At 39.1% G+C, this 11,260-nt stretch overlaps 1 protein-coding gene across 6 annotated transcripts; it reads right to left on the bottom strand.

Moving 5' to 3' along the window:
• Positions 1–214: 214 nt before the first annotated feature.
• Positions 215–11,013, bottom strand: ETFBKMT (electron transfer flavoprotein subunit beta lysine methyltransferase). 6 transcript variants are annotated; one of them, XM_079139451.1, is made up of 5 exons: positions 10,728–11,013; positions 9,554–9,662; positions 8,375–8,801; positions 5,006–5,136; positions 215–4,174 (listed from the first exon to the last, which is right to left on the bottom strand). In XM_079139451.1, exons 3-5 carry the CDS (start codon positions 8,686–8,688, stop codon positions 3,831–3,833), a joined length of 789 nt encoding a protein of 262 aa, XP_078995577.1. In that variant the 5' UTR covers positions 8,689–8,801; positions 9,554–9,662; positions 10,728–11,013; the 3' UTR covers positions 215–3,830. The 6 variants fall into 6 exon arrangements, with proteins under 6 accessions (XP_078995577.1, XP_078995576.1, XP_078995575.1 ...); XM_079139450.1 differs by having other exon boundaries at positions 9,576–9,662; XM_079139449.1 differs by lacking the exon at positions 9,554–9,662.
• Between the last annotated feature and the right edge of the window lie 247 nt (positions 11,014–11,260).

The raw sequence follows: 11,260 nt of genomic DNA, 5'->3' as shown, positions 1-11,260 counted from the left end.
TTTTAAATAACCATGATGAATGTTAGGGGCTCTGATGGAAAGAAAAGACAACATATAAGAACAGATGAGGAGGCTGGGGAGATAGCTCAGTTGGTAGAGTGCTTGCCTTGCACGCACAATGCCCTGGGTTCGATCCCCAGCACCGCAAAAAAAAAAAAAAAACAAAAACATATGGGTGATGGGGTGATGTAAGAAGAGATATGAACTCAAAGACAGAAAGGAAATGTTAGAAATAAAAAACTCTATAACAGAATTGAAAAATTCCTTTGATGGGCTCATCAGTAGAATAGATAGGCCAAGGCCAGCCATACTGTGTTTGAAGATATGCCCCAAAAAAGTTCCCAAACTAAAAAGCAGAAAGAAAGAGAATGAAACAAAAACAATATCCAAGAACCATGGGACAATTACAAAAGATAAAATATACATAATGAGAATACCAGAAAGAAGGAATATAAGAAATAGTAGTTCAGTGGCAGCATGCCCCTGGGTTCAGTCCCCAGTACCGCAAAAAAAAAAGAAAAAAAAAATCATATTATTGGACTTCTCTTCAGAAACCATGCAAAGAAGATAGTAAAGTACAGACAATTCCTGACCTAATCTGGTTTGACTTAAAATTTTTTTCAAATTTGCACTAGTACGAAATCAGTATGCATTCAGTAGAAATATACTTCAAATTTGAATTTTTCTTTTCCCATTCCAGTGATACGCAGTATACTCTCTCAAGATGCTGGGCAGTGGCATTGAGCCTTAGCTTCCCATCAGCCACCCAAACACAGGGGTAAACAACGGGTAATCTAAAGCATACTGTGTTGCTAGTCTATGATGTTCGGTAGGTATGTTAACTCAGCTTTGTTGTAACAAAATACCTGAGAAAATCAACTTAAAGAAAGAGGAATTTGCCTGGTATGGTGGTGCACATCTGTAATTCCAGCAATGTGGAAGGCTGAGGCAAAAGGATTATAAATTCAAAGCCAGCCTCAGCAACTTAGTGAAACACTCAGCAAATTAGTGAAATTCTATCTCAAAAAATTAAAAAGGACTGGGGATATAGCTCAGTGGTAAACCGCCCCTGGGTTCAATTCCTGGTCAGAAAGATTGATTTATTTTGGCTCATGGTTCAGAGGTTTCAATCCGTGGTCACTTGGCTCCATTATTTCTGGGCCTGTGGTGTAGGAGAACATTAAGTAGAGAGGGTAGAATAAATTTGCTCCCCTAAAGTGGCCAGGAAGCAGAGAGAGGAATGGGCGGGGAACAGGACATAGCTTTCAAGGATACACCCCTGAGGGACTGACTATGCCCCACTTCTAAAGTTTCTACCACCTTCCAATAGCACCACCAGCTGGGGACCAAACCTTCAAACATGAACCTTTGGGAAATATTCCAGAACCAAACTGTAACAGGTTAGGTGTATTAAATGCATTTTTGACTTGCAGCATTTTCAACTTATGATGGTCTTATCATTACATAACACCATAAGTCAAGGAGCATCTGTACCTGAAATGTGGAAAGAAAAACACACCAATAATATTCTGTATACAAAGAAATTATCCTTCAAAAGGGATGGGAAATAAAGACTTTCTTAGGGAAAAAAAAAAAAAAAAAAGAGGGAATTTGTTTCCTGCCTTGCAAGAAAAGTGAAAATAAGTCCTTCCAGTACAAACAGTTTTTTTTTTGGGGGGGGGGGGGGGGGAGAGGAGACCAGGGATTGAACCCAGGAGTCCTTAACCACTGAGCCACATTCCCCAATCCAAAAATAAGTACTACTAAAAGAAGTAAAATTATATAAGCCAGAAATGTAGGTCTACATAAAAAAGAAAGAACATTAGAGAATAAATGAAATCAGAATTTTTTTTTCTTATTTGTAGCTGCTCTCACAGAGAATAGTTTAAAATAATAATAGTAGATAATAATAATAGTAATTTGGCAATTATAGCTTATGGACAAATGAATGACAGCAATGGTATAAGAGACAGGAGAGAGAGACTGGGAATACTCTGTTTAAGTAATTGTACTACCCATGAAACTACAGTTTACTTGTAAGTGGATTTGAATTGTTTTTAAGTGTAAACTGCAAACTCTGCGGCAACCACTAAAAAAACCTTTTTTAGTAAGTATGATTAATATCCTAAAGGAAGAGAAAAAAATGGAATTATAAAAATGCTCAATTAAAACCAGAAAAAGCAGAAAAAGAATGAAAAAAAAAAGAAATAGGAAAGATTCATTTACAAATTTGGTAGATTAATATCTACCAAAGGGGTATCAATAATCACTTTAAACATGAATAGTCCAGAAAAATCTGTTTCTTTAAATCATTTCTGTGTTCACTGATATGTACTTGGGAGACAAAAATATTTTAAGTAACATGTGAATACCTCAAAAACCTGATGGCCCCTTCATAAACCATTGAGCAGATAACAGATGAGGTTTGTGGATGTTTAAACTTAAATTTACTCTTTGCTTAAACAAATTGATTTTCAACAGTGCTCTAGAATATAATTTTCTTATTTTGCTGAGGACAATAACCAGTATAGAATCCTTGATTTTCAAAGAACACATCAGCAAAATTAATTCTTCCCAAATATTCAATGCCATTGTAGTCTGTAATTTATATTTATATTAACCAAAGCTGAATCAAAAGAGGGCTAAATGGGACAAATGTCATATGCATTTATGAATATGTCAAAATGATCTCGCTGTTAGGTATAACTAGACTTTGTTAATTTAAAAATTATTTTAGGTTGGAGGTTTATTTTTTATTCATTTATTTATTTATTTATTTATTTTTGCAGGGGATGGAAGGAGGCGCTGAGGATTGAACCCAGGGGCATTTTACCACTGAGCTGCATTCCCAGTCCTTTTTAATTTTTATTTTGAGACAGGGTCTCACTAAGTTGCCCAGGCTGGCCTGGAACTTGTGATCCTCCTGCCCCAGCCTCAGGAGTCACTATGATTACAGATGTGTGCCACCACACACAGCTGGATTTTTTTTTTTTTTAATGTAGCATTTTTTCCCCCACTACTGGAGATTGAACCCAATAGCACTCTTACCACTTAACTATATCCCCAGCCCTTTTTTAATTTTTGAGACAGACTCTTACTGTGTTTCATAGGCTGACCTAGAATTTACCATCCTCCTGTCTCAGCCTCCCAGTCACTGGGGTTATAGGCATATACAACTATGCTGGACTTTAAGTACAGTGTTCTTGCTGGGTTCACCCTAGGGATTTAGAAAACAAAGGCAGAGGATCACAAGTTTGCAGTCATCCTTGGCAACTTAGTGAAACTGTCTCAACAATAAGAAGATAATACTGATTATTTGATTTTAATGAAAATCAAACATTTTAACTTGGGCAAAAAACAAAACAATAAAAGGGCAGGGAACTGGAGATGTATAGCTCAGTGGTTAAGTACCCCTGGATTCAATCCCCAGTACCAATTAAACAAATAAATATTCCTATTCTGTTTAATTCAAAGATATATCACAAGGGTCCTCATCTTATAGAAACAGATTGTAGATTGTGCTACAATATTTAATTCTTCCCCACTATTTGGATTAAACATTACCACCACTGAGTTTACTTTCTATAATCATATTCCAGAAAACTAGATGAAAATTACACTTAGAGATTTTTATAATTGACATGCATAGAAATGCAGAAGTAGTCAATGACAAAGACTGACAACATTTTTAACCTTCATGGTTTGGAAACAAGATTTTCCATTTAATGGGAACTGCATTCTTTAAAATAAAGAATTATCTTCAGTAGACAAAACTTGCAGGATTAAATCCAAACAGACCTACATTCATATTTGAAAGCACTTTGATAACTTCAAGGCCGAAAATCCCACACTGTGCTTGTTGTTAGTCCATTGTTTTCTTGCCTGGTAGGCTCTGGAAGTGAATATTCTACCACTTTGTGCAACTGATGCTGAATGTTGTGTCCACTGAACTGGGGCCGTCCAGGATCACCAATCAGTACTCGAGTTCCATAGGTCCAAAAGCAGTTCTTCAACCACTGATGAAGACTGTCTGCAAGGTCTTCATCATAAAACATATCTCCAAGTACAACAAGTTCCCACTTGTCTTGTTCCAAATTCAAAATGTTTCTGGTTAAAATGGGAACAGGATCCAGCTTGTTCAACTCACAATTCAGTGTAATAGCTAGACCTGCAACTTTACAAAAGCACATAATGAATTGGTATGTTAGCATATGCCAATAGGCTGTCTTAATTTCCTACTGATGAAATAATTTTTAAAATCTTCTAACAGTATTTTTTTCTTTTTGTGGAAGGCTTTATTTTAAGTAAAGAAGCCTAAAATTTATGCCAATATGCTATCTGCTGCAATTTCCAAATATATAACTAGATATCCAGAAAGCAAAACAAATAATACAGAACACCTGGGAATGTTGGAATTCAAGGAACATTTACTGATTTTGATAACTAGGATGTCTTTTTTTTGGGGGGGGGGGGGGTTTTTAGTTTTACTGTAGACAGGGAAATAAACCCTGGACTTGAGTAAAGGCAGCAAGTTATAACTGAGACTTCTATATAGGAAAAGGGTCCTCAGAGGCTATTTCCTCAGTTAAAGTGTAGACCAGAAGAAAATCAGATAAAATTAAAATTTACCTGTTTCAGCTTGGGTCCTAGTGGAATAAAAACCTCCCCCAAAGAAACATGCCTAGCCTCACTTGTGTTTTGGCCAAATAAACACCACTTACATATTTCAGGAAATTCCTAGCCCAGAAACCAACATAAGTGCTCCCAGTTGGTTTCCCTTGGGGCTATCTGGCAGACACAAATATAAATACTCTTAGGAAAATTTTATTGTTAATTCTGGCCTCAGAGGACTCCCACCAATAACGTCCCACCAAACATAAACTCACACTATCAGATTATAAAATACAAATGGCAGTAAGATATCATGTTGAAGCATCTGTACATATTTATTCTGGAAGAAAAGAAAAGGATGAGCTTTAGATATTTTTAAGTATGAAATTCTTACTAGGGTCTATGTCATTGGCCAAGATCCTAGAAGCTCCACTCATCTTAGCAGCAATAGCTGTAGCTCCACATCCACTTCCAATATCTAATACAGATCTTCCTCTGACAACATCAGGATTATCCAAAAGATACCTTAATTTAAAAGGAGAACATGAGTCTTGAAGAGATGGGAAAATGTAAGAGATATCATAAAACAAAAACATCTTTGGGTTTGATTGGGCAAAAAAACAGTAGAACTTAGAAGAACTTGGTCCAAATTTGCAAGCTGTCCTGGCTAGATTGAGATAAACAGTAGACCTACAGAAATGAGCAGAAGTGGCAGGGAAAAGAAGTTAGTTCATTTGGTCTTTCTATTCAGCAGGTGTGGAGTTGTTCCACACAACAAACCAATCATGCTTTTCAAGTCAAGTTTAAAAACCAAAAACATAAGGCTTACTGACTATGATCCAGGAACTAACAAGCACCAGGAATTAAGACTGACAAAATACTGCTACAGTAAGAACTAGATCCAAAATTCACTGTCTCCTTTTGATTATGCATCATAGAGAGATTTTACCCGGTATTTGAATTATACTATGACCTCTTTGGTAAGGCACAAAGTTCAGTTGAACCAAGGAATTTGGGCTGGGCTAAGGTTAACAAAGGAGTAAAGATGTATGAGGAAACACTGAAATACTATCAACTAGGGGTGTTTGTGCCTAATGAGAAAGTTGATACCCATCTTCAGCTAATTGTTGCCACGCTGAGTTCTAGTGCGATAGATATTCCTATTTTTCAAAACAAAGTAAAATTTTACATAAAATCTCTCGTTTTAAGTATTAATAACTAATTCTTTTTTTAAAGTTTACAAGTTCAGTTAGGCATAGTGGTGCACACCTGTAATCTTAGTGATTCAGGAGGCTGAAGCAGAAGGATTGTGTTTGAGGCCAGCCTCAACAATTTAGTGAGACTGTCTCAAAATAAAAAGGGTTGGGGATGTAATTCAGTGGTAAAACTCCTGGGTTCAATCCCTAATACCCTGAAGAAAAAAAAAAGCATTTAAAAAATATGTCACTAGTTGGGTGTCATAGGGCATGCCTATAATCCCATTGACTCAGGAGAGTGAGGTAGGAAGACTGAAAGTTTGAGGCTACACTCAGCAACTTAGCAAGGCCCTAAGCAATTCAGCAAAACCCTGTCTCAAAATAAAAAGGACTGGGGGTGTAGCTCAGTAGTAAAGTACTACTGGGTTCAATCCCCAGTACCAAAAATAAATAAATAAATAAATGAATAAATAAAATGATGTAACTTAATAAAAGTTATTTTAGTAATATAACAACAGAAAGTTAGAATTGTTTCGTACCACCTGAAAAGCTTTCTAGTCTTTGAACTCCCCACTCCCCCTGCCCCCCCAAAAAATAAAAAAAAAACTTCTTTTAACTGGGTGTGGTGGCACACTTCTATAATCCCAGCTGCTAGTGAGACTAAGACAGGAAGATCACAAGTTCAATGCCAGTCTTAACAAGACCCTGTCTCAAAACTTTAAAATAAAATTAAAAGGGAGCCAGGTGCAGTGATGCCTGCCTGTAATCCCGGCGGCTCAGGAGGCTGAAGCAGGAGGATCACAAGTTCAAGGCTGGCTTCAGCAACTTAGTGAGGCCTTAAATAACTTAGTGAGACCCTATCTCAAAATAAAAAATAACAAGGGTTGGGGATGTGGCTCAGTGGTTAAGTACCCCTGGGTTCAATCCATAATACCCAAAAAAAAGCAACAAAAAATAAAACTATGTACAACATGTATTATGTAGGCCAAACCATTCCTGTAAAACAAAGTCCTTATCCTTTTGTTTCTTACCTCTCTCACCTCAAGGCATAACCAGATGAAATTATTACCAATTCTAGAGCAAGATTAGACTGGACATGCTAACTAAGCTCTTGCCTTTGCTTCAGCAGTCATTTTTTAATAAAAAGGCATAGTGTGGTTATGGGCAAAAATGCCCTAAGACCTTTGTAGTATGAAGAGTTGGAAGGTGGGACTTAAAAATGCATATTCGATACCAGAGATCCCCTGAGATGTCAGTGAGTCACTAAAGAAGGAATCCTTGAGCAGTCATTCACATCTCTTGTTCTGGGGGAGAACAGGCAACTACAAGAAGGAGGGTGACATTCACAAGAATAAAGTAGGAGGGCTGGGGGACGGGGTCTTTTACATTCTATCTAGGAACTGAGCACTGACCTAGCTATGCACCATGAACCTGAGCAGAGTATGAGACTTCTGGATCTTTCACAGCTGACCCTAGGATTTTTCTTGGAGAGGAGCTATATTTAGGGAAATACCCTGATATAGTTGGATAAGAAGGCGAAATTTGCAACAAAGCAACCAAAACCATGACTGGACTGCTCAAAAACAAGAAGACTTTAGGGTTCTGGTGGCACTGTCGGGGGGGAAAGGGCAACTTTTTTATTATTACGGAATCAACTACGGCTGTCACAAAACCCAGGCTGAGTTAACAGTGATAAGTTCTGAAGGTAGCCATACTCCACTCTGAATTTTCTGAACACAATTCCTGTCTTCTCAGTCTTCCTCCACTGAAAACCCTGATCAAGGAAGCCTCAATGTCACCCTCCCTCTTTTCCCACAGAACAAGAGGTGTGAGTGGCTGCTCAAGGATTCCCTCTTCTTTAGTGCTCACTGATATCTCAAGGAACTTTGCCCTCCTCTTCCTGGCAAATGTCAAACCAACTGTTTAAGAACTTTTTGGAAGAAAATGATTTCATCTTTCTACAAGACAAACCCTCCACTTTGCTATTTATTTACTTGGGTACTGGGAAATGAACTCAAGGGTGATCTGTCACTGAACTACATCCCCAGTCCTTTTTATTTATTTTGAGACAGAGTCTTCCTAAATTGCTAAAGCTGGCCACAAATTTGCAATCTTCCTGCCTCACACTCCTGAGTCACTGGAATTACAGGCAGGTACCATCATGCCAAATCTACTTTGTTTTATTTTGAGTCAAACAGCACCCCAAACCATGGACAGGTTGGGGCTTGAGGAGGCCTCAATGACTTTTGGGTTTATACCTTTTTGCATGTGGACAAGAGAATGAAGAGTTGGAGGGAATTGAAAGAAGAAAGGACCTGTGACAGCCTTAAAGAGTCCCTTTTCAAATCTAGGCACAGCCAGGCAGGATGGCCCACACCTGTAATTCTAGCTACTCCAGAGACTGAAATAGGAAGATAGCAAGTTCAAGGCCAACTTCAGCAACTTAGCAAGACCACATCTCAAAATAAAAAGGGCTGGGAATGTAGTTCAGTGGTAAAGGTGCCTTGGGTTCAATCCCCAGTACTGAAAAAATAAAAAAGAAGACTCCCATTTCCACAGGGTAATACCTAGACAGGGCTTGGCCTCCTGGCCAGTAGATTGCCCAATAAGGATCACTGTGGGGCCACAGGTCAGCTCTTTCCCACCAGAACTTGCATCTAGGGGTCAAAAGCCGCAACTGGATTTCAGGGGTGAGGCTGCCACTGCTGGTGACTTCAGTGTTCTCCTCCAGGAAAGCTTTCATTCTAGGGTCCCAAAAGCTTCCTGCTCTTCTCCAGGGACAGTGGTCCCAGGGTAACAGGGGGAATCCACTGCTTCTTACAGTCTTCAGAAGGAAACCCCAATGGTTCCTGGGAACTTTCCAACCTAGGCTCCAAGCCATGAGTCCTTTTCCAAAATAGTTCTGTCAGTGTTGCTGTTCGTAAAGGCTGCTCCTCATGGGGAAAGAACAAGGGTCTGTCTCCCAACTTGATCACAACTGGAATCTCTGGATCTCTAAAAGCAAAAATAATACTGAAAATTCCAAGGCTAGCCAGTATTTCCAGATCCTATTACAAAATAAAATATTTTAGTATAAGCTCTGTATCTGACAATTCACAAGTGTAAGTTAACGTCAGGAAAGCTTTGGTGCACCAATTTAGAAAAATCCAATCCTCTCTTGCCTTTTCACTATAAAATGTGTTAATCATTTAGAACTAAATATATAAGCATTTCATTTTGAGAGAATGCTCAGAAAAAATGCCCATTACATAAAATAAAGTAGACCTTTAAAGTTCTTTCATTCACTTAACAAACGACTTATCTTTAAGCAGGCATGATTGGCAATTGAACAAAGTAAGTCCAAAACAGACAAAGACCCCTGTCTTCAGGAAGCTTATATTCCACTGGTGGGACAGAGCAGTTAACAAGGCAAACACAGTTTTTGCCCTTTTGAAGTCTAGCCAAGAGTTGTGGGAGTTAACAATTATACTACGTGCAGGTGTACACAAACCATATTGACTATATTATTTTGTTAACCAATCTTGTGTCATGGTCCCACATGTGGAACACCTACAAAAATGTATAGTATGTAATATATAATATTAGTATGTAATTATATAATAATATAATTATAATATTAATATATGTAAACTCTAGATTATGATTTTTAATCTATTTTAATGTGCCTACTATGTAAATTTAATTGAACTATTGAAACAACTGAAAAATTGGAAACTTTGGACTTAATGAGTTAAAGATTATCATACCAGCAGGTGTGCTGACACAAACCTGTAGTCCCAGCTACTGGGGAGGCTGAGACAGGAGGACTCCTTCAGCACAGAAGTTCAAGGCCACCTTGGATAACATAGCTAGACCCTATCTCAAAAACAAAACACAAAGGAGACTGTCATATCATAAAATAATGCAATCAAGATTCATATCCCCCCCTTGGGAAAAAAAAAAAACACCTTATAAATTAAATTTTACTAAAAGGACATCAACTCCCAAATCTCTTTCTGTAAATCTCTGAAAATTTGATGTTACTAAGCCTGGACTGCAGATTTTTCCTACAGAAAAATACCCTGAGAAGTAGAAATGAGGAATAGCATCTTAAACAGAAATCAGATACCCCAGTTGTTCAGAATTTGTTGTTTGTGGTACTGGGGATTGTGGTACTACCTGAGCTACATCCCCTGCCTACCCCTTCCCGCAACACACACACTTTCCCGACCTCTGCAGTACTGGGCATTGAACTCAATGACACTCTACCACTGAACTACATCTCCAGCTCTTTTTAGTTTAAACTTTTGAGACAGGATGTCACTAAGTTTTCCAGGCTGGCTTTGAATTTGTGATCCTCCTGCCTCAGTCTATCAAATCACTGGGCCTACAGGCCTGCATGGGGCATAAATGTTTTACATAGTCTTGTATCCACCCAATATTTGGAGTAGGGGTCAAAAACTCAAGTGCTTACAAGTGTCTACACGTGATAACTGAGTGAGTGACACACGATGTTTTTAAGATATCAGAAGGGCTGGGGCTAAATGGAGACTCCTGCCAGGAAAATGTTGCAAAATATTCCGATTTCTCAAAATAATCCGGATATTTATGCATAAATTCCCACGGAAAAACCGGCAATTCATTCAAATATCAAAACACAGAGCAGGTCAAAGACTTTAAAGCGGTCTTATCCCACGTTAAGCCTGGGGATCCTGGGGATCCCTCATGTCCTGACATCCACCAGATAGACTACTTATGTTTAGCAGTACTGGGTTATCCCTTGAATCATACACTCCCAAGGTTTTAAAATAAAGCGGGGCAAATATGAGGTTATTTTTTATTTGGACACCATGTCATCTAGACCAATGCTTCCCCCTCCCACTCTAGTACCAATGAGTATTCGGTTATGAAGTGGTTGTATGGTGAACTCCTGATACATACGTTAAATGTTAGGAAAGATGAGACGAAAACAGTTAAGTTCCAAAAGGTGCTTTGTAAGCACGAAATTGTCCTCCAGGGGAGGCCAGGAGTAGATCTTAAAGGAGCAGACGCATCCTCCTGGTCTCCTCACCTAGCTTTTGCTAACGCCGCGATCGGAAGGAAAGCAGACCGCATGACTGTCATCCTCCTCGCGACTCTTCCCTCGCAGTACAACTGCGCGCGGCCGGGATCCCGCGCGGAGGCGGAGGCGGGCGCCGGAGCTCTGCAGGCGGCGGGGCGGAGGCATCCAGGAGGCCGCGGGACCACGCGGCCCCGCCCTCCTTCCCAGCAGCGCTTTCGTTTTTCCTCCACTTTCTTAAAGGGGCACCGAGTGAGAAATCATAGGGCACCCTCCCTTTCCCCCACTTAGGAAATGGGCTGTGTGCAATGTCTGTCGAAATCTGATTTTTAAAAAAATTCATTCTGAAACAATGTATGTAGCGTCTCCTTGTGCAAGTCACACTTCAAGGAACTGGACATCGAGAAGTGAATAA

This window comes from Sciurus vulgaris (genome assembly GCF_902686455.1).
Source record: "Sciurus vulgaris genome assembly, chromosome: 5".
NCBI classification, from domain to species: domain Eukaryota; kingdom Metazoa; phylum Chordata; class Mammalia; order Rodentia; family Sciuridae; genus Sciurus; species Sciurus vulgaris.
Note: the sequence above shows the minus strand (reverse complement) of the source record. Positions and strands in the feature narration are given on the sequence as shown.